The 25,003-nt window shown below is 37.1% G+C and overlaps 1 protein-coding gene across 1 annotated transcript in view; it reads left to right on the top strand.

The window, feature by feature from the left end:
• The window catches only part of GLRA3 (glycine receptor alpha 3), a 92,542-nt gene that overhangs the window by 32,820 nt on the left and 34,719 nt on the right, over nucleotides 1-25,003 (top strand). Inside the window, exon 4 of the mRNA XM_039348840.1 lies at nucleotides 23,474-23,697. Coding sequence (XP_039204774.1) covers nucleotides 23,474-23,697 — 224 coding nt within the window. The remainder of the gene's footprint in view (nucleotides 1-23,473; nucleotides 23,698-25,003) is intronic.

The raw sequence follows: 25,003 nt of genomic DNA, 5'->3' as shown, positions 1-25,003 counted from the left end.
CAGAATTCTAGAGTCAGTGTGAAGGGGGAGGCTATGCTCAAAGTGCAGTGTAAGGCTTTTGAAGGCCTATCAGATGTGGTGATAGTTGGGGGTGATCGCACGAGTGTCATTGGACTTGATCGGTTCAAGGCTCTTGGAATCCAAGTGACTGGGCTACACAGCCTGCAAATGCCAGACTTGCAGAAGTCTGCAGGGAGTTTGCTGATGTGTTTATCTCAGAGCTTGGCTCTTACAAGGGGCCTCCCATTGCCCTACACTCCCATTGCCCTGCCCTCCCATTGCCCTATCACACCTATTAGGATTAAGCCTAGAAGGGTGCCTTTTACTCTCAAGAGCAAAATTGATGCAGAGCTGGACAAGCTGCTCCAGCAGGGCATCTTAGAACCTGTGGACTCTAATCCATGGCAAACCCCCATTATAACGCCTTTAAAGGCTAATGGAGAAGTCCGAATCTGCGCGGACTATAAACGTTCATTGAACAAAGCACTGCAACAGCATGCATATCCAGTCCCTGTGGTAAGCCACATTCTGACCTCCCTCAAGGGGGGAGCAAAACTCAATTTGGCACAGGCCTACCAACAGCTACCTGTTGATGAGGCAACAGCTGAGGCTCAAACAATAGTAACACAGAGAGGAGCCTTTAAGGTTAAAAGATTACAGTTTGGGGTTAATGTAGCCCCTGACATATTCCAAAGTGTCATGGAGCACACATTTCGTGGTATTCCTGGGGTCTGTTCCTATTTTGATGATGTCCTCATTGCTGGGGAGTCATCTCTAAACTTAGCTGAGAGATTAAGGGCTGTCTTGCTTCGTTTCCGCCAAGCAGGTCTGAAACTGAAGCAAGAAAAGTGTAAGATTGGAGTCACTTCCACTGAATTCTTAGGTTTCAGAATTGATGCTCAAGGCATCCATCCTGCTAAATCGAAGCTTCAAGTGATTCAGCAGGCCCCAAACCCCAAATCCAAAAGCAAGCTGCAAGCTTTCTTGGGGCTGTTAAATTTCTATCACACATTTCTTCCACACAAGTCTGCAGTGGCAAAGCCATTACACCAGCTTTTAGATAAACAACTCCATGGAGTGGACTAAAGTCCATGAAAGGAGTTTCAATGAGGTTAAGGCCTTGCTCTCTTCAAATGCTGTATTAGCACATTTAAATGAGAAACTGCCTGTGTGCATTGCATGCGATGCATCTCCTTATGGAGTGGGAGAAGTACTTAGCCATCTGAAGGCTGATAGGACACAAGTCCCTGTGGCCTACTACTCAAGGACTCTGTCATCTGCAGAGAGTAATTACGCTCAGATTGACAGAGAAGCCTTGGCCATAGTGGCTGGCATAAAGAAATTCCATTTTTTCAAATCTTCAAGGTCCTTTTTCATTTCCATTTTAGAGTCTTCAAAATCCTTTTTCATTTCTATTTTAGAATCCATAATTGCCTGGAGAATGGCTTGCATATCCTTCTGCTGTGTGTCTGGCTGTAAAAATGTTGTAATCAATTTTTGAGGCACTGGACTAACTGAGGTTGATGCAGGAGCCAAGGATCCCTTCCCCACCCCTTTCGCCAAGTTTGAAACACTCATCTTGATTATTGTATTTATTGTATTTATTTATAATCCAACATCAAGCCCGATGGCCCAATTAATTGTAATCCAAAAGTAGGGCCTGATGGCCAATTATATTCCACCAAAAAGCTTAAAGGAGAGGAGATAAAAACATATATATAAAAACATATATATATATGTAATCCAAAACCCTCAGGAAAAAATAAAAGTAAAAATATCCAGCAATAGTAATATAAAAATGTAGGAAAAATGTAGGAAATGTAGGAAAAAATATAAAAAGGGATAGCAGATCTCTAGGCAAAAAAAAAAAAATAGAAAAAGAAGAAAGATAAAAAAATATGTTTATATCCACACAACAAGGCTGACAAAAAAGAGTGACAAATAAAAAAGAAGAGCAAAAAAGAAAAAAAAAGAGTATTCAATTTATAATCCAAATAGAGACATAAAAGACTTCTTCTATGGTTCCCTTATTTTAAAAAGAATAAAATCAATCCAAAAAGAGAATCAAACACCAAGCCAGGATAATAATAATAATAATAATAATAATAATAATAATAATAATAATAATAATAATAATAATAATAATAATAATAGAAAGCAGTCTGTCTTAGTAATCTCCAAACGAGGTAGGAATGTCTGGGCAGTCAGCCAACTGTCTGGGCATTGAGCCAAACTCCACAGCTGAATCAAAAAGATAGTGTAGCAAAAAATAGTGTAGCAAAAGAACAAAGGAGAAAAATTGCAAGAATAACCACCAGGGGATGCTGTTTCTTCCCTCACCATTTACTTAGGGAGAAAGTAAAAGACAAAGAGAAAGTTCCAGCAATAAATACAGAAAAATACTTCAAAAAAATTCTTTTAATTTATTTATTAAGATGGCTTTCCCCAAATAGGATAATAATAAATCTTTCTTCCCCTCTATGGTAAAACAAGCTAGTTCCTTCAATATAGCTTAGTTCAAAAACTTTTCAAAAGTTTTAAAACGCTGAAACCGCCACTTTTTGGGAGGGGGGAGAAGCAAAAATCCTCTCCTTCTCCTCCTCCCCTTAGGCTTCCAGCTTATCGTAAAAGGCAGGCAATTTTCTCAAGGATCCACTTTGCAACAAAAACTGATATCATCTCACCCAGATCAGTTGCTTGTTTCCTTAAACAGCTGACTCCTGTCTCCGATGATCTGCTGAAGATGGCAGCAGATGCAAAGCTCTCCGCCTTTCTCTCACCGGTTCCAGAGGCTATTTTGAGTAGCCAGCTCCCTTTCCTCAAAGAATTCACCTCTCAGTGGCCACCCCCCCCCCCAGGGTGGCATTCAGCCCTAATGGGCCCACCAGCGACAGAAATTTGGACCCTGGGCACGGAGAGTTCGTGTCCCAGGGTCTAGGACCAACGACGTTACCGGATTTGCTTAAGATGGATCAAAAAATGGAATCCTTTCAACAGGCAATGTCAGATACTCAACAACGATTGCAAAATATTGAAGACAAGTCAGTAGTAGTAGATCAGAAATTAGAGGCTCTCCAAGATGAAAATCAGAGATTGGCGCAATCTAATGCGGAGCTGGAAGAACATATGGCAATGATGGAGTTAGAATGCGCATCATATTTTCTAAGATTCCAAAATGTGATAGAAGAGAGTGATGAGAACTTGTTATTATTGATGACTGAATTACTGGCAGACTTGCTTGGAATGGAAATGGATCAAATCAAAAGAGAAGTTGATCAAGTCTATAGAGTGAATTCAAATTATGCAAGAAGAAATAGAGTGCCCAGGGAAGTTCATGTTAGATTCAGCAAAAGAGCAGTATGGGATGAGATCCTGAGACTAGTGAGGGATCAACCTCTGAAATATAAAGATAAAGATTTGGTAGTTCTCAAACAGATCCCAAGAAGAATTAGAGAAGCTCAAAGAGAATATCAATTCTTAACAAGGAAATTGATCAGTAAAGGAGTGAACAGATGGTTGATTCCAGAAGGATTATTAATTTTTTGGGATACAAAAAGATATAGATTGAACACCCCACAACAAGCAGAGGATTTCTTTAATAATCATAGAGCCTTCTTGGACAAAGGTGAGGTGGAACCTAAGAAGCCAGAGGAAACAACTGCAGGAACATCGAAACAAATGGAGGAGGAAGTGCCTAAAAAGACTCAACCAGAGGAAGATGTGAGGCCTAAAGATCAGAGACAGATAAGCTCTCCTAGAAAATTGAGATCTCGACACAACTGAAACTATGGAGGAAATTGGAATTCTTTCAATAAATATAAATGGTCTTAACTCCCCATCAAAAAGGAGTAAAATATTTCATAGACTACAAAAGCTAAAAATGGATATAATTTGTCTCCAGGAGACACACATCAAGTTATAACATTCTAGAATACTTGAATAATTAAAATTTGGTAAACTTTATTTTTCCTTGACATCACAAAAGAAAAGAGGGATAGCTCTATATATAAAAGAAAAGATGAATCCAAAACAAATTTATGCTGATGAAGAGGGAAGAATACTGATGGTTAAGATTACATGGAATCAAAAACAAATATTGATGGTTACGATATGTGCTCCCAATGAGAAGCAAGATCAATTCTTTCAGCAATTATATGATAAACTTGTGGACTTAAATTACCATAGCTTATGTATACTTGGAAACTTTAACGCAATTGTTGATCCAGTACGGGACTATAAAAGTTATAAACAGGGGGAAAAAGGAAGTAATATCTTACCTAAATCCTTTCTAAAAATGAAAGATGAACTTTGTATACAGGACATTTGGAGAGAGATGTACCCGGAAAAAGCACAATATACCTTTTATTCTAATAGACATAAATCGTGGTCAAGAATTGACATGATATGGGTTTCTTGGGACTTAAAGGCCATGATACAAGAAATCGAAATAGAATCTAACATTTGGGCAGACCATAATTCAATTAAAATGACTTGGAAAGGATTTAAGAAAAGACAGAGATGGTCCTTGAATAAATCAATATTGAAAGAAAAGGAGTTTTTACAATTTGCAACAAAAGAAATGGAATTCTTTTTTAAAGTCAATAAAAAAGAAGAAACCTCTATTCAAATTGTATGGGACACGGCAAAAGCATATTTTAGAGGTTTGGCTATAACTTATCTTGCCAAAAAGAATAAGGAAAAGAAACTTGCTCAACATAGATTGAAAGAACAACTTAGTATGTTGGAAGCTGAGTTACAATCAGACCCTCAAAATAAAAAGTTGAAAATACAAATGGAACTATTAAAACATAAGTTAAATTTACTTGAGACAAATGCAATGGCACAACATATTAAACCATCCGAACAGATTTGCTTTTGAAAATGCCAATAAACCAGGGAGATGGCTGGCATATAGATTAAAAAAAGAAAGAGAAAAAAGATTAATAAGTAAGCTATGGGACACAGATGGTGACCTACATTGTCACAATGATTTAATGAAAAAAATTATGAAGGAGTATTATGAGACACTTTATAAGGCGGAGACAGTTTCTAAAGAGGCAATTCAGGCTTATTTAAAAGAAGCAAATCTCCCAAAGGTTCCTGAGAATATGTATCAGAGGTTAAACGAGAATGTTTCAATGATGGAGATTACAGAGGCAATAAAAAAGCAAAAGAAAGATAAAACACCAGGTCTTCCTGCTGAATTTTATGTAGCGTTACAAGATATTATAATTCCAACTTTGAAAGACTTATGTAAAGACGTTTTTACACAGACAAAAATACTGGACTCGTGGACTGAAGCTAATATTATTTTGATACCTAAAGAAGATACTGATCATACACTAATTAAAAATTACAGACCAACATCGCTACTAAATGTGGATTATAAAATCTTTGCTGCAATAATGGCAGAAAGAATGAAAATTTTTTTGAATGAATTTATACACCCAGACCAAAATAGTTTCTTATCAAAAAGACAGATAAAGAACAACTTGAGGATTATTTTAAACGTCTTGGAATACTATGAAATCCATCCAGGGAACCAGGTGGCACTTATATTTCGCAAAAAGCCTTTGATAACTTAAATTGGCAATTTATGTTTCAACAACTTCAAGAAATGGACTTTGGTGAAAATTTTAACAGAGCAATTCAAGCAATTTATAAGAAACAAACAGCAAGAATACTTTTAAATGGAGATTATACAGATGGATTTGAGATTAAAAAGGGCACTAGACAGGAATGCCCACTGTCTCCTCTGTTATTTATTCTTACGTTAGAGGTTCTGGCAAGAAATATCAGACAAGATACAGAAATTAAAGGTTTGGAGATTAAAGACCAGAAATACTGTATAAACTACAGGCTTTTGCGGATGACTTGGTCTTCATTCTAGAGGAGCCATTGCAAACAGCTGATAAACTCTTGCAGGAAATTGAGAAATTTGGAGAAGTGGCTGGTCTGAAAATAAGTAGGGAAAAGACTAAAGTAATAACAAAAAATCTAATAGACAAACAAAAAATTCAACTCGCTAAAATGACAAACCTTCAAATAGTTAAAAAAGTCAAATATTTGGGTATTTATTTAACTGCAAAATATACTACACTAAAAGAAGATAACTATGAGAGATTAATGAAACAAATAAAAATAGACTTGGAAAGATGGGAAAATCTTCAATTATCACTTTTAGGAAGAATAGCGACAGTTAAGATGAACATTTTACCAAAGCTAATTTTCCTATTTCAAACAGTGCCTATTAAACTTATTAAGAATTTTTTTGATGATTTAAATGCAGTGATTTTAATATTTATATGGCAAAAAAAGAAAGCGAGAATCAAATGTAAATTGTTACAAGAATCTAAGGAGAGAGGGGGCTTTGGACTGCCAGATTGGAGACTTCTATCAAGCGGCTATTTTGCTTTGGCTTAAAGAATGGATTGTATTGAGAAATAAAAGATTGCTTTATTTAGAGGAACACAACCTTCAGTTAGGTTGGCATGCTTTTATATGGTATGAGAAATCTAAAGCACATAAGTACTTTCAAAATCATGCAATAAGAAACATACTACTTTCAGAATGGGAGAAAATTAAACATCAAATATATATGAAAATACCTGAGTGGCTTTCAATAATGGAAGCATTTGCTTATCCAAATCTGATTAACTATGACAAACTGGTTAGTTATAAAGACATTTGGGACAAAGAGGGAAAATATAAGGACAGGCAAACTTTACAACAACAAGGTATTGACTTGACATGCTGGTCCTATTTGCAAATTCAAACAAGATATGAAAAGGATATAAAATCGACAGGTTTTTACAAAGAACAGACCCCGTTAGATAAAATTTTGCTAAAAACAGATGAGAATTTGATCAGAAAACTCTATAAATTTCTTTTAAACTGGAAGATGGAAGAAGAACAAGTGAAAGAAACAATGATAGTATGGGCAAAGAACTTTGGACATTCTATAGATTTGAAAGACTGGCAAAAACTTTGGGACAAAAATATTAAGCTTACAAAAGTGATAGCATAAAAAGAAAACTTATACAAGATGTTCTATAGATGGCATATGACACCAGTTCACTTAACAAAAATGTTTTAAAAAGTTTCGGATATTTGCTGGAAATGTAAACAACAGCCAGGCACTTATTACCATGCCTGGTGGATATGCCCTATTGCTAAGAAATATTGGTCTAAGATCCATAGATGGTTGGAAAAGATGATGAAACTACAAATAGAATTCAAACCAGAATTGTTTTTGTTAGGAATATTAAGACCTAATTATGGTAAAGAGAATGACTACTTGATATTGCATGTTTTAACTGCTGCAAGGATAGTATTTGCCCAGTTTTGGAAAAATGAGAGTCTACCATCTGACCAGATTATAATTACAAAAATTTTAGAGTGTGCAGAAATGGATAGACTAACATTAGAGATGAAAGAAAAAGATGACTCAATTTATTTTATAACCTGGGAAAATTTTTATCAATGGTTAGAGACATATTAGAACTTGAAGGATTCAATATTTTAGAGCAGATGACTGATTTTTAACCGAGTTCTAGTTAACATGTTGATGATATGACTATTTTTTGTGATTTACTGATTTTCATCTGTTACTCTTGATTGTTGGGATTTTTTGAGGTTTTATTAGTAGTGTTTACTTAATAGATCAATTTATTTGTTTACTAATTGTTTTTAATATGTTATAGTCTACGCTTATGGTAAAAATGGTTGAATATGATATTTACTCATTATTATGATCTGGACGGTAGCTTGTTTGTTGAAATATGTGATTGTACCTATCCTTATTTTACCCTAAATCCTTTATTCCCTTCCTCTTTCCCCCCACCCCTCCCTTTTCCATACCTGTATTGTTCCTATTTTTCCTCATCTATATAAACTTAATAAAATCTTGTTAAAAGAAAAAAGAAAAAAAGAAATTCCTCTGCTGGGTTTGTTTACTACTAATAAACAGACACCACACATTATTTCTCCATGTATGCTGAGATGGTCCATTTTCCTGTCAGCATGACTAACTCTAATTCACAAACCTGAAAAAGAGATGGGCCATGCAGATGGCCTCAGCAGATTACCTCTAAAACAGACAGAGGCAGATCCTGCTCCTGCTATTAATATTCTTTCCATTCAGGAGTTGCCTGAATCTCCCCTCAATGCTAGGGACGTGGCTGCTGAAACTGCCACTGATCACACGCTCACACACGTGCTAACATGGGTGTTATCAGGGTGGCCTGACACGTGTCCAGATACGGAGTTTCAAAGCTTCTGGCAAAGGAAGCACGAACTTTCCATTTTCAAGGGGTGCCTGTTATGGGGTAGTAGGGTAGTCATCCCACCCTCATTGAGGTCCAGAATCTTGCTCTCTCTGCATGAGGGACATCCAGGCATAGTACGGATGAAAGCGCTTGCGCGCAACCATCTCTGGTGGCCATCTCTGGTGGCTCGATAAAGCCATCGAGGCCCAGGTGCACAGGTGCCAAGTGTGCCAGTAGTCAAGGCCTGAAATGCCTCAGGCCCCAGTACATAGGTGGGAGGAAACACAAACCCCGTGGTCACGGGTACATATAGATTACGCTGGGCCCTTTCAGGGGCAATTCTTTCTTCTCCTCATTGACAGCCATTCCAAGTCGCTAGAGGTTATTCCTGTTTCCTCCACTACTACTGCCAGGATTATCCAGGTGTTGAGAAGGATCTTCGCCTCACATGGACTTCTAGATGTCCTGGTTTCAGACAATGGCCCTCAATTTACCTCTTTTGAGTTCCAGGCTTTTCTTCAGGCTATCTTGATCCAGCATGAGACTTCTGCTCCCTCCCACCCATCTTCCAATGGCCAGGCAGAGAGGATAGTGTGCACTACCAAAGATGCTCTCAAGAGACTCACTTACGGCAGCTGGCATCACAGGTTAGCTGATTTCCTTCTTGCACATCGCACCACACCCTGCACAGCCACAGGGAAGAGCCCAGCAGAACTCCACTGGGGTCACCACCTCATCACGAAACTGGACAGGTTGCACCCAGACCGGGTGGCTTCACAGGTGTCACAGCCACAGGTACCTAGAAGACTACAGGTGGGCGATCCAATCTGGGCAAGGAACTATGGCCCTGGACATCTCTGGGTCACAGCAGTGGTATGCAAGTTCTCTGGGCCGCTGTCATATGAAGTGGCCTTGGACAATGGGCGCATCATCAGACGACACATTGACCAACTGTGTTGGAGGCTCTCCAGCAATATTTCCATGCCTGGCTCTGCTCTCGGGGGGGAGGAGGACTATAATTTGCATTCTGGGCCACAGTCTCCCAGCTCCAGCAGTTTCTCACACGCTGCTGGAAACGTTCCTGTGGCAGAGCAGGGGCATTCTCATAATTTAGCTATTGCTTCAAACAGGGAATCCCAAGAGGAGTCCATTGTGGACTTGGGGAATAACACCCCACCATGTGACTTGGGGAATTCCACCCCCCAAGGAACTCTGGCTTGGGCTTAGAGGGTCCAGCCAGTCAGTAGCTGGGTGGGTCACCTGGGTCTTTGGGGCATCAAAGTCCTGGTCTTCCTAGCCTGGCAGGCAAGCTGGCAGGCCAGGCACACTCACCGGCCATCAGAAGGTCACAACGGGCCAAGGACCAACCTAAACATCTTGAGGAATATGTGAGATTTCTGTCAATTCTAAGGGAACCTTACTAGTCCTTAAACAAGATGCAGAACAAAACACTCAGTGAAGGGGTGTTATTGTCAGCTTATTAATTGTTCTATTTTCTTGCTGAATGATTGTATATGTAAGAGTGCTTGCCTGTGTGCAGGCAATTGTGATTTCCATTAACCCCTAGTCCCTTGCACATATGTACCTGTGCTGTTACATCATAAGGTATCTTGTTTTATCTAGGGGGGAAGGGTGTTGTGTCCTGAGCCTGCTGAAGCATTCAGCAGGCTCAGAAATGTTGCAAATGGTCCTGGGCAGACTAAAAGCTGCCCGGGACCAGACTGGTTTTCGCCAGCCTTGCGCACATGCGCAAGGCGCGAAAACAGCCAGATTACTATTGGCTGATGCTGTCCGGGTTTTGGACAGTATAAAAGGCCTGCGTGCCTTTTGGTTGTTTTTGGTTGTAAGGAGAAATCAATAAAGAAAGCTTGATGTTCACCATGTGTCTTTGTTTAATGCCTGAGACCCGAAAACATAAAATTTCCTGTTTTGGTTATTCATTTAGCACTAATTAGATATTTTTAAAAAGGATGTATATGTATTTCAATCATCAGTTAATAATTATTGTTTTCAAAATATGTTAAATCTTGCTTGTTTCTATTATACAAATTAAAAATAGAATGGAAAAGGTACGTAGATACAATTTATCTGTACAATTGATTTTAGGCCCTGTTTACACAAAACAGGACTCCATGACGTAACTATCATTATGTGAAAATGACAATCTGTATGTTTTGATATCATCATCATTATGAACTTGTATCATATCTCATATAAATACTGTATGTAATATGAATCCTAATACATGATCATCCTATGAATAAAGAAGAACAATGCCCTTTTCATGAGCTGGGAGCAGAGAAGCTTTGAAAAGTTGGATTCTCAGACTATTTATCAAAAGTACTGCAGCAAAATGATTATTCAGAAGCATGAATATACAGAATATAAATGAGATTATGGAATTATTCTTAAATTATAGTAACATACAATGGATACTCTATACATTACACATACACACATACATGTGTATAGTATACATATGTGTATATAGTAACATCAGATAAGGAGTAGTGTTCACTCTGTTCTTTTAAGAATTATGCAATGAACAATAACCATATACGTATTTCAAACCATATACTGAATAATAGGCAAATATTATACAGGACAAGTAAGTGATTAAAATGCTACAATAACTCTCTAGTGTGGAACATTACAGCAGCTGTGCCTTATTGTATAGAGGGGAAAAGGGAGATTTAATTGGTTGATAATCACAATAAAAGAAGACTCCTGAATTCCATGGATATCCCAACAATACCACGGATAACCAAGAAAAGAAACAAATCAATTCATAGTTCTCACTCAAGGGGTAAATGACAATGTTTAAATTATAATATTTTAGACATATTATATGAAAATCTAGATCACATGGCAAATATATAGTTTTGGGAAAGGTGGAGGAAAGAAGGAGAGAACCAGGAGCAGCAAGATAGATTGTACAATGTTAGAAGACCTGATGGGCCAGGAGACCATCTATCTATTTGTTGCTGGGAGCCAACACTGACTTCTGCATAAATAATCAAATCATTTACAGTAGAAATATAAGCAATTGTTTATGATGAAGAAAGAATGGATATTGGTTTTTATTCCTATTCAAAATATGAAGCAACTGAAGTTAAGAGTGGACGATTCAGGATAGATTTAAAAAATGCTGTTACAGTGCATAATTAATGAATTTGTTTCTTGGAGATGCAAAGATGGCCATCAAAGCAGATGAATTTTAAAAAAGGTGAATATAGTAATAGAAAATAAGTGGAAATATATCACTTCCAAAAGAAGAGAAAAAAGCCATAACATTATCAATTGCTAGAAACCATGAGGGGGTGATACTATTACACTCAAGTCCTCCCTGGGGACCTTTCATTGGTCCATGGAAAAAAATAATGGATCTCTAGTCTAATCAGGATAGCTGTTATATGCCAGAGAAGAGTCAGTTAGGAAGTTCATGTTAAAATGCAAACTCAGTACATTTCTGTCATAACTTTAGCATCACTTCAGAATAATTATAAATGTAAAGATAAAGTATGTAAAAATTGCAGAAAGCTGGCATACTTTAGTTGTCAAGTGAATTCTCAGCAATTGTTTCACCACGAGTTCAGTTACTTAGTGATGAGTTTTCACTAGAACTAAGTATAAGCATGGGGATTACATAAAAATCAGTACATCTGCAGTCACAGTCAGCAATCACATCTTTGGGCATATAGCTTATTAGTAAATTCATCCCTATCAAATAAATTTATCAGAGAAAAAAAAGGCATCACTGAAATTTGTAATGCTAAAGATAGCTAAAGTTCAGAAAATATTTTGATGATTTTCAAAAGAAGATATATTTTTCATTTCAATCTCACATTAATTTTTCTACCTTCTCCAATAAGAAGGAGAAACCATTGTAATTTTAATTAGATTAGAAATAGCATTAATTATTCTAATTAAGATTTTCAGCAAATCAAAACAAAAATTTTGCTTGGTATCTGTGTTGCTAGAATACACCATTATAAGGTATGAGGATGGCAGAGTTCTTTAATTAAGATTCTTTAATTTTTGGCATGATCTCAAAATTCCATCTTTGGAGCCAACAGAGGATTGGCATAATTTTTCTTGATTAATGAATTGTGCCGTACGACTTCACAGAGCAAATACAATCAGACTTTAAAGCATGCAGGCTTTTCTTAGACTATAGAATGAGAAATATCAAAGTGTTTCCTTTTCTTATTTTTTTTAAATACAATTGCTTGTTTGTATTGGGAAAATCTAGCAAGGCTAAATTATCTTGGAAAAAGTTGTATTGTTATTATCATTCAAAATTTGTAAAAAAAAAAGTATTTTAGTATTGATATCCTCTGAAACTACTGTAGTTTAGAATGAAAAAGGAGGGTCCAATGATTTCAGGTCATAACAGTATTAAAGTTTCTGTCAGAACCTCTCAAATAGATTTGCCTACAGCTTATTGCTTATGCCTCTGAATTAATTTTCAGGGCCTGCCATTCTGTTGGGAAAGGGTTTGGTTGGTTGGAGAGAGTTATTTGCTTTGCTCTGCTCTGCCCTCCCTCCGTGTGAAAGGAATGTGGCCTGAAAATATCTGTCTTATCTTCAGACAACGGAGCCTGGGACTGTTGGGAAATGAAACCAAGAGAAAACTTGAGAAGAGGCTAAATCATAGGTTCTCAAAACAAACTAGTACCTATGGATTGTCTGGATTTCAAATGGACAACTGGACATTGTGGGGAGGGAACCTGAATAGGCTTTTAGATGTAACCTTTCACATGCGAAATCCTCAGACATTGCTTTGCCTTCCTGCTATCACTAACTCTCAATAAAAGTTACTTTTGAAACAATGCCTGTTTCAGGAGTTCTGCTTTCTTGGGGGATCTAATTGAGGCAGGTCTTTTTACCTACATCTCTTTAAAAATAAAGCCATATAATAGAACCTATTCATTCCTACATTAATTATTGACAATATAAAAGCATGAAGCACCATATTTGATTATAACCTTGCTGAGATTGCATTAAATACCATCTGTAAGCACTCACTTAATTCTTTTGCAAACATATTAACTGAAAACTAATTTAGAACTCCATTTGAATGTAGAAATTCCACTTAGCATAAGTTTTGCATTCATTCCAGTGGAAGAAGCAATTTTCAATCTATGTTCTTTTGTCTAGAGTAAACTTTAGTGAACTGAAGTGACATTTTTTTTTAAAAAAAGGTTTAATGAGAGAAACACTCAGAATACTATTACAAAGATAAAGATAAGTAAAGCTGCAAGAAGAACTTGTAAAAAACATTTTATATACAGCTTGAAAAAAGAATGTCTTGCACATATGGGAAAGGAATTCCTTTTGAAATAGTCATAACTCTCCATTCAGAATGGGGGTAGTTAGAGTAATAAACTGGCATGAAATAACCCTGGTGCTTGTATTGTTCCATTATTTTCAAAGACCTATACTAAATTTTTTATGTCAATTACATGTGTTTTAGCAATGAGCCTAGGGAATAAACTCCTGCCCTTAGATTAGTCTAACTGCAGCTTTAAAAAAATAGTTTATGAAAAGCAGAACTCCATTATTATTATCATGTTCAATTTCTCCTGTTGGACTGTGGACATCAGCAAAGTTTACAAAAGTAAATGTAAATGGCCATTGTATGTATTGAACATTTTTCCTATTTTATTAGTCTCAATATGAAAATGAAACAGCACTTTTCCTTTGGAGTTCTACTAGCCTGAACAATTTACATATTTAGCATTATTCAAATGCCTGTTATTCTTATTTCTTTTATTCTACATAAATTCTCAAGTTTCAGATAGGTACAATATAAACATTTTAAATAAATAAAACAAACCACTAAAGTCTTGATGTATGAAAGGCACGAAGAATCCTCCATATATAAAGTAAGTGTCTCCAATCTCATCCACCACTCAGTCACTTTTGTTGGATCTCCAAAAGCAGAAGCAGGATATAACTTAGAATTCCCAGAGGTCTATCTAAATTTTTAAACATGTTTTAAAACATTTCCTTAAAAAATGCAGTGACAAACCTCTATTTCTTGTTTCCAAGAAAACTGTCTGAACACATCCATGTTATCACCAGAAATTGCATACAACTTCAAGCAACTATGTCTCATGTGGTTATGAATTTGTTATGTTTTTAATCACAGGGCCATTTTACCAAATTCAGTTTGGTAGTTATTTTTTAAAAAAGTAAAAAGTTAGGGTTTTTTTTAAAGTGAGGTTAGCATGCATTCACTCAATTCTGAACAATAGTAATAAAATTAAAAATCCAGGAGTTGTTGGTAGTTGTTCTTAGCAAGCTAACATAACTGTTTTGAAAGAAAAATCAAAGTCAAAATGACATTTGTGATAATTGTGAAACAAAAGTGGGAACAGAAAATAAGAGAGCAGAATAGAAAAAGTTCATTTAATAGTCAACAGTAAAGCTTATATTTTAATGCAAGGGAATCAATTTCTCTCTGAAAATGAGTAAGGCAAGAACTTTTTTTATTTTGTGACTTTGGTCAAATTAATATAATTATTATGAATTATCTTCATCCTCTCCTGCCAGCTTTTGCCATGTTCTTTAGGAATTTATGGAAATAAAAATATTCTTCAGGGAGATTCAAGCACCGAGATAATTTTACGATAGAACTGAATATAAAAATTGAGCTATTATTTTCTGTCCTGTAAGGCTGAATGGCTTAAAGGTGCATACATAATCTTGAATAGGTCACTGAACATATATTATATTTCAAAGAACAGCAGCGAAGGTCATATCTAAACTCTTAAATGTTCAGCTGTCAATGAACATCATCAGAGACTGTATTCAGAAAGTGCCAACATTGCCAAAAGGATTTTAATTCTGCCTTCATGACTCACTAAGCAGTTTCTATGGTTGGAGAAGCTGTCAGAACTGATCAGGTGAATAATTTCTTTAATATAAAGAAAGAAATTAAGGGCTGGAGAAGAACGAACCTTTCATTTTTAAAAGTCTTATATATTTTTAAATGAATATAAAATATATTCAAATTATAATTACTACATTAGCAACGATTTTAAGACATATTCTTCAATTTTTTCAAACAGTAAAACCATTGAAATAGTAATAGCTTCGTATATTATTCTGAGTCAAACAGGTGTTTCTTGTGCTTCACCATTATAAGGCAACTCCTCAACATTTATTCTAGCTATGTAACTAATGTTATACCAACTTACAAATGTATGTACATGTATAGACACAATCCCATCCCCTTGTCCAATATATGTGAATTTATAGTCTGTCTCTTGTCTGACTGTGTTTATCTCTCTGTGTATATGCATGGTGGCATGTGGATCTGGCAGGGTGAGAGCTGTAAACCACAAACACAAAGTTTTCGCTGTGTCTCTGCATAACAGATTCAGTGCCCTTGCTGACCTTAATAAGGGTGAACTAGAAATTCAGGTTAATGAGGGCAGATATGATATTGTTGCTATTTTGGAAAAATGGAACACACAGCTAGAGGGATTTAAATTATTTGAAAGAAACAGACCAAATAAAAGAGGAGGTGGAGTTGCTCTCTATATAAGAAATAACTACATCTCTACAGAAATAGAGCAGAACAATGATGAAAACTGTCTTGAATGCATTTGGGTCAATATAAAAGGGGGGAGGAAATGACATTGCCATAGGTGTATACTACAGGCCACCCAACCAAACAGAGGAAATAGATGAACTTTTTGCTAGTCAGCTAACTAAGGTATGTAGGAAGCACATCACAATAGTAATGGAGGACTTTAACTACCCTGACATCAACTGGGAGACAAACTCTGCACCAAGTGGAAGATCAAACAGATTCCTGACAAACCTAGCAGACAACTTTGTCTCCCAAAAAGTAGAGAAGGGAACTAGAGAATTAGCCATTGTGGATCTAATTCTTACTAACAGAGATGAAATGATAGAAGGTGTTGAAGCCATGGGAACCTTGGGAGGAAGTGATCATGCAATATTGGAATTCAACATTCTGGAAGCACAAGCAATAGAACACAGTCAAACTAGAGTCTTGGACTTCAAGAGTGCTAATTTCAATAAACTTAGAGAGGGTTTGGGAAGGATTCCATAGATGAGAATCCTCCAGGGAAAAACAACTCAAGAAGCTTGGGAAATTTTGAAAAGTGAGATAATAAAAGCCCAGTCTAGCACAACACCAACAAAGAGGAAAAATAACAGTTCTCAAATGAAACCAGCATGGCTGCATAAAGAACTCTCTGATGAATTGAAAGAAAAAAAGAACAAGTATAGAAAGTAGAAAGAGGGACACATAACTAAGTCAGAATATGAGCAAATAGCCCGAGCCTGCAAAGATGAATTGAGGAAAGCTAAGGCTCAAAATGAACTAAGGCTTGCGACCAAAGTCAAAAATAACAAAAAAAGCTTCTTTCTTTCCCTCTTTTTTTTGTAAAAATTTTTATTTTCAACTTTACCATACATAACTATCTTACAAGTACTTCAGATAAAAAATAAAACAAATTGATACACACCACATTCGGTCTTGCCTGCCCATTTCCCCCCAAACCACATCCCACCTCAAACCAACTTACTTCTTTCCCTCTTTTTCTTCACTCACCCCCTCTCCTCCTTCACCTCCACCTTCCTACTTACTTCTCACCTTCTTCTTCTCCCTCTTGATGCGGTCCAGGGGAAATGCCCGAGCAGTTCCTCTCTCAAAATTAAAACATTAATATTATATACAATAAGACTATTTCTACTTTATCTGAACTACTTAAACTCAACCCATAAACCCCCACCTCCCTCCCCCCACCCCCTCCCCCCCGACTTCCCAGAGCAAAATACAGGATTATGCAAACATATTAAACATAATCTATTTAAGTTTACTAATTATACAATGAACAATATCATAAAAACCCTTAACTCTCTTCAAACTTTAACATCATAAGTTTATAAACAAAATCATTATTCATAAAATAAGTAAAACTTTGTAATTCCATATTTCTTCTGAACATATTCTATCCATCTTCTCCATACGTTAAGATATCTCTCTTGTGAATGGTCCTTTAAATAAGCAGAAATTTTAGCCATTTCTGCTAAATTAGAAACCTTAAATACCCATTCTTCTAAAGAAGGCAGAGTATGTTATTAAATTCAACATTAAGATAGTTTCTTTAACATTAAAGTCCACGAAAATTCCCAAAAGAAACAGTTGGGGAGTAAACTTAATCTTCCTTTTAAAAAACCTTTTGAATGTTCCACCAAATCATAATCCAGAAGGTTTTAATAACTTTACAAGTCCACCAAACATGGAAATAGGTTGCATCCAAGCAATCACATCTCCAACATTTAGGTTGCAGGTTCGGGTACATACAAGACAACTTTTTAGGATCCAAATGCCATCTATAAAACATTTTGTAAAAATTTTCCCTCAAATTCTGGGCCTGCGTAAATTTAACATTTCTAGTCCAAATTACCTCCCATAAGTCCAACGCGATCGGTTCTTGAATATTCTGGGCCCATTTAATCATACAATCTTTAACTAACTCTGTTTCTGAATCCAATTTTATTAACTCATTATAAATTCTTTTAATATGAGCACATTTCTGATCCTTGATCTGAATTACCAAATTTTCATCTACTAGAGTAATTCCCACTTTCTTATCCAAAGTCCATCTCTGCACAATTTGCAAATATTGAAACCACGATTGTAAAATGTTTTCTTGCCTTAACACATCAGAAGACTTTAATTGCCAATCAGTACCCGACCAAGTAAGTAACTCTTTATACGAAATGTTGTCAAAATTCATCCCCTTGGAAACCCCCTTGATTGCTTGTCCAGGGATCCCCCAAATAGGTATTTTATAATTTAACTTATAATAATATTTTTTCCAAACTCGAAGTAAAGCATATCTTAAAATATGTGACTTAAAGACCAAATCTACTTTCTTATCAAAAATTAAATGTGCATGCCAACCATATAATAAATCCCACCCTTCAAGAACAAGAATATCTCTATTTGTTAAATTGAGCCAGTCACTTACTTAAGTTAAAGTGGCTGCATCATAATATAATTTCAAATTTGGTGCTTTAAGTCCACCTCTTTCTCGAGCATCTTGTAAAATCTTAAACTTTACCCTTGATTTCTTCCCGCCCCAAATAAATTTATTAATACCCTTCTGCCACTTATCCAAATTAGCATCCTTCTTTAAAATGGGTATCACCTGAAATAAAAAAAGAAACTTTGGTAGAACATTCATCTTCACTACTGAAATTCTCCCCAATAATGATAGTTGTAGCTTTTGCCAATCATTTAAATCTTTTTGAACTTTAACCCATAAGCGCTCATAATTATTCTTACACAAATTTCCATTAGATGTTGTAATATAAACTCCTAAATACTTAACCTTATTAACTATTTCATAACCGGTTGTTTCAGCTATAAAATCTTTTCCCTTCCTAGACATATTTTTCAATAATATTTTAGTTTTATTCTTATTTACCTTAAAACCAGAGACCTGTCCATACTGTGCTAAAATTTCAACCAAATCTTTGACCGAATCTGTTGGATAGGATAATGTCACAACCAAATCATCAGCAAAAGCTCTCAGCCTATAATCATTTTTACTTATTTTTATTCCTTTTAATCTAGATGAATCTCGAATTTTAAAAAGTAAAATCTCCATTGTTAATACAAATAACAAGGGGGATAAAGGACAACCCTGTCTTGTGCCTTTTCCTATTTTAAATACGTCTGTTAATCCCCCATTAATTATAATTTGTGCCGATTGTTGTTGATAAATGGCCTTGAGAGCAGACAAGAATTTATCTCCAAAATTCATTTCCTCTACAACTTTCAATAGAAAATTCCAATCTAATTGATCAAAAGCTTTCTTACTAAAAAAAAAGCTTCTTTCAACATGTAAAAAACAAGAAAAAAGTGAAGGAAATGATTGGTCCATTAGTGGGTGAAAGTGGCAAGAAGGTGACAAGCAACAGAGAGAAAGCAGAACTATTTAACTCGTTTTTCGCATCTGTCTTTACACAAAGGGAAAAAACAGACCAACCTATCAAAACTAGTGCCATAAAAAACAAAATAGAAATACAAGTTAAGATAGGCAAGAAAATGGTAAGTGAGCACCTGTCCAACCTAGACAAGTTCAAATCACCAGGACCAGATGGACTATACCCCAAAATTCTCAAGGAACTGGCAGATATGATCTCAGAACCACTGAACTATATTTTTCAAAGATCCTGGAGCACTGGGGAACTACCAGAGGACTGAAAAGAGCTGATGTAGTTCCCAACTTCAAAAAAGGAAAAAAAATGGATCCAGGAAATTACTGATCTATCAGCCTGACCTCAATACCTGGGAAGATTCTGGAAAAGATAATCAAACAATAAATCAGCAAATACCTACAGGCAAACAAAGTCATTACTAAAAGCCAACACGGGTTTGTCAAAAACGGATCATGCCAGACAAATCTTATTGCGTTCTTTGACCAAATGACAAAATTAGTAGACCAGACGAATGCTGTGGATATAATTTACTTGGATTTCAGTAAGGCATTTGACAAAGTAGATCACACCCTACTACTTGATAGGATAGAAAAATGTGGGTTAGACAGCACCACCACCAGATGGATCCATAGCTGGCTGACTCGCCGTACTCAGTGTGTGATCCTCAATGGAACCACATCTGCATGGAGGGAAGTGTGTAGTGGGTGCCCCAGGGCTCTGTTCTGGGCCCAGTGCTCTTCAACATCTTCATCAATGATTTGGACTAGGGGATAGATGGGGAACTCATCAAATTTGCAGACGACACCAAGCTGGCAGGAATAGCCAACACTCCAGAAGATAGGCTTAGGATACGGGAGGATCTGGACAGATTTGAACACTGGGTGCTATCTAACAAAATAAAATTCAATAGTGAAAAAAGTAAGGTTCTACATTTAGGCAAGAAAAACCAAATGTACAGGTATAGCATAGGGGGCACCTTGCTCAATAGTAGTACTGTAACTGTGAGAGGGATCTCGGAGTCCTAGTGGACAATCATTTAAATATGAGTCAGCAGTGTGCCTCAGCTGTCAAAAAAGCTAGGCTGAATTAACAGAGGGATAGAATCAAGATCACGCAAAATATTAATAACCCTTTACAATGCCTTGATAAGGCCACAGTTGGAATACTGCATCCAGTTTTGGTCACCACGATGTAAAAAAGATGTTGAGACTTTAGAAAGAGTACAGAGAAGAGCAACAAAGATGATTAGGGGACTGGAGGCTAAAACATATAAGGAACGGTTGCTGGAATTGGGTTTGTCTAGTTTAACAAAGAGAAGGACGAGGGGGGACATGATAGCAGTGTTCCAATATCTCAGGGGCTGCCACAAAGAAGAGGGAGTCAAGCTATTTTCCAAAGCACCTGAAGGCAGGACAAGAAGCAATGGATGGAAACTAATCAAGGAGAGAAGCAACCTAGAACTAAGGAGAAACTTCCTGACAGTTAGAACAATTAACCAGTGGAACAATTTTCCTCCAGAAGCAGTGAATGCTGCAACACTGGAAGTTTTTAAGAAGAAACTGGACAACCATTTGTCCAAAATGGTATAGGGTTACCTGCCTGAGCAGGGGGTTGGACGTGATGACCTCCAAGCTCCCTTCCAACTTTATTATTATTATTATTATTATTATTATTATTATTATTATTATTATTATTATTATTATTATTATTAAATGAAGCTTGCTTCTTTGACCTTTGCATGTTAGTGAATCCAGCAAAATCTGGTTATTTGGTAAAATGATTGTTAAGTAAATTAATGATATGGCACAATATCTGAATCCAATCAGTGTCTTTGTTAATTTAAAAAAATAAATTCTATTTCTTTCTGATAAATGCAGAATAAGAAGAGTAAAAGTAAGGTTTATTTAGTAACCCCTTTACACAAACATGAAACTATTTATAAATATTCTCTTTGTGTTTATACAAAATTTGAGAACTTTGCTTTTATACAAATTCCTGAAGAGAATAGAGATCAGAATATGCCCATTAATTAGTTAGGTTTCATACAATAATATGCCTAATAATAATAATAATAATAATAACAATAATAATAACAACAACAACAACAACTCAGGACATGGCTATCAAACATCAAAAACATCTGCCAGACTATCCCACCTCCTTTACATGGATGATCTGAAGCTGTATGGAAAAACATCATATGAAATAGAATCACTGCTCAACACTGTCCGTATATATAGCCAAGATATTGTAATGGAGTTTGGCTTGGACAAATGTGCCACACTTACTATCAAACAAGGAAAAATAGTGAAAACTGAAGGAATCAAGATGCCCCACGAAAATAACATTAAGAGTCTGGACGAGGAAGAATACTACAAATACTTGGGTATCCTTCAAGCTGACAACATCAAGCACACTGAAGTCAAGAAAAAGATTAGATGTGAATACATCAAGAGAGTGAAGAAGATATTAAAATCCAAACTCAATGGAGGAAATACCATAAAGGCAATCAACACCTGGGCAATCCCAGTCATTAGGTACACAGCTGGAATCGTGGACTGGACTCAAGCAGAACTAAAAGCAATGGATAGGCAGACCAGAAAAATAATGACAATGAATCACGCCCTTCATCCACGCAGTGACATTGATAGACTTTATCTACCAAGGCAAATAGGTGGGCGTGGAATTCTACAAGTACATCAGATGGTTGAAGAAGAAAAAATGACTTTGGAAGAATATCTGAAGAACAATGATGAAGATGCACTGAAATTAGTATATCAGGAAGGATTACTAACTACTGGAGAGACCAAACTGGCCTACAAGAAAGACCAAATGAAGAACAGAATAGAGGCATGGGAAAACAAAGCACTACATGGCCAATACATTAAAAAAAATAGCTGGGAAAGCAGATAATAACAAGACCTGGCAATGGCTAAGAGCAGGGAAATTGAAGAAAGAGACCGAGGGACTACTTCTGGCTGCACAAGACCAAGCCTTAAGGACAAATGCATATAAAGTCAAAATTGAGAAGACAGCAACAGACAGTAAGTGCCGCCTATGCAAAGAAGCTGAAGAAACAGTGGACCACTTGGTAAGTTGTTGCAAGAAGATTGCACAGACTGACTACAAGCAGCGGCATGACAAAGTAGCAACAATGGTGCATTGGAAGATCTGCAAAAAATATCATTTGCCTGTAAGCAAAAACTGGTGGGATCATAAATAGAGAAAGTCATAGAAAATGATAAAATTAAACTGCTCTGGGACTTCAGAATTCAAACAGACAAGCACCTGCAACATAACACCCCAGACTTAACAACTGTCGATAAGAAAGACAAAAAAGTCTGGATAGTGGGCGTGGCAGTGCCTGGAGACAGCAGAATAGACGAGAAAGAACTGGAGAAGATAACAAAATATAAAGACCTACAAATAAAAATAGAAAGACTGTGGCAAAAGCAAGCAAGGGTAGTACCAATAGTCATAGGCTCCTTGGGTGCAATCCCAAAACAAATGGAGCACCACTTGAACACCATTGGCATTGACAAATTCGCTATTAGTCAATTGCAAAAGGCGGCCTTATTAGGAACTGCTTCCATCCTGCGACGATATCTGTAATACCATCAAACATCCACATCTGCCTATCCCAGGTCCTGGGTAAGGACTCGATAGGTAGACAAAATGCCAAATCCAATCTAAACATCTGGCTGACTGTGCGATGATCCATAACAGTAGTAGTAGTAGTAGTAGTAGTAGTAGTAGTAGTAGTAGTAGTAGTAGTAGTAGTAGTAGTTGGAAGGGACCTTGGACATCATCTAGTCCAACCCCCTACTCAGGCAGGAAACCCTATACCATTTTGCACAAATGGCTTTCCAGTCTCTTCTTAAAAACTTCCAGTGTTGGAGCATTCACTACTTCTGGAGGCAGGTTGTTCCACTGGTTAATTGTTCTAACTGTCAGGAAGTTTCTCCTTAGTTCTAGGTTTCTTCTCTCCTTCCTTCTTGTCCTGACTTCAGGTGCCTTGGAAAATAGCTTGACTCTCTCTTATTTGTGGCAGCCCCTGAGATATTGGAACACTGCTATCATAAAGTATATCTTTAAATTAGGTGTAAGGCTAAATAATTTGTTATCATTTTTGTAAAAGTTAATTAAGTACTGTATATATTGTTCAATTAAATGAAACAATAATTTTGTTCATTTTTTATTTATTTCCTTAGGATTATCGAGTGAATATTTTTCTTCGTCAGAACTGGAATGATCCACGTCTTGCTTATAATGAATATCCAGATGACTCTTTAGATTTAGATCCATCCATGCTGGATTCAATCTGGAAACCTGATTTATTTTTTGCCAATGAGAAGGGTGCCAACTTTCATGAAGTAACAACTGACAATAAGTTGCTTCGAATTTTTAAAAATGGAAATGTTCTTTATTCTATAAGGTAAATTGTTGAGCACAAAAATATGAGGTTATGATACAATTTCATGGTAATCCAAGTTCCATTTAGGCATAAAGATTGTTGCTTTTATAGACTATACATTTTTTCACATTGATGTATATAAGTATAAAACTTGATCTTCAAGATATAAAAGGGGCATTGTCTTACCTGAATGCCTTTTCTCAGTACGGAGATGGAGAATCCACCAATGGGTTTTCTCTGTCTGCCTGCTCTTGAAACCATCTTAGCCAAACTTGACATGCCCTCTTTTGCTAGAAGACCCAATCTTGACAAGGGCGAAAGAGGCTGATGGTAGAACTAGGTGTTGGCTCCCTAACTCCAGCCTAACTGACCTAAGGGGTGGGTGTGGATTCTCCATCTCTGTACTGAGAAAAGGCATTCAGGTAAGACAACGCCCCTTCTCCAGTACAGGAGATGGAGAATCCATCAATGAGACATACCAAAGCCTCACTGTCCCAGTGGGTGGGAAACAGATAAGGTCAGCTCTACATCCCCGGAGACCATCTGCTGGAGGACCCTCTGACCAAAGGAGGTGTCCGCTGAAGCGAAGCAGTCAGTTCTATAATGGCGTACAAATGGGGAGGGCAAGGACCATGTTGCAACCCTGCAAATCTCCTCAATAGATGCCTGAGTGGCCCATGCTGCAGAGGTCGCAGCACTGCAAGTGGAGTGGGCTGTGATATGACTTGGAGCTGGCAGGGAAGAAGACTGGTACGCTTCTGCAATACAAGCCTTGATCCACCTCCCTATGGTGGAAGCGGACACCTTCTGCCCCAGGGAAGCCAGGAGGAAGGAAATAAAGAGGGCTTCAGACCGGCGAAAAGGTGCTGTGCATTTGATTTAACGCCGAGAGCCCTGCGGATGTCCAGTGTGCGCCACTGCCGCTCCAAGTCATGGGAAGGATTGGGGCAAAAAATAGGCAAAATGACTTCCTGTGCCCTATGGAAGAGTGAGTTGACCTTGGGCACGAAGGCAGGATCCAACCGAAGGACCACCCGGTCCTGGTGGAAGATACAAAGATCGTTCCTGGTCGAGAGAGCAACAAGTTCGGAAATACATCTGGCTGATGTGATGGTGACCAGGAATGCGACCTTGTGAGATAAGGCCTGTAACAGTATAGTAGTAATGGGCTCAAAGGGCGGTTTCGTGAGTGCGCGAAGCACACAAGGCAGCTCCCAAGAGGGGTACCTGTACACCATTGAAGGCCTAGTATTGCAAGCGCCCTTGATGAAGGCGCGTATCCTAGGATGGTGAGCTAGAGGGACTGAATTTGTGCAAGTAAGCAACG

Source organism: Crotalus tigris, unplaced genomic scaffold (genome assembly GCF_016545835.1).
Source record: "Crotalus tigris isolate CLP2741 ecotype Arizona unplaced genomic scaffold, ASM1654583v1 scf7180000018183.1131761, whole genome shotgun sequence".
NCBI lineage: Eukaryota > Metazoa > Chordata > Lepidosauria > Squamata > Viperidae > Crotalus > Crotalus tigris.
The sequence above is the reverse complement of the archived record's forward strand: the minus strand, read 5'-3'. Positions and strand labels throughout refer to the sequence as shown.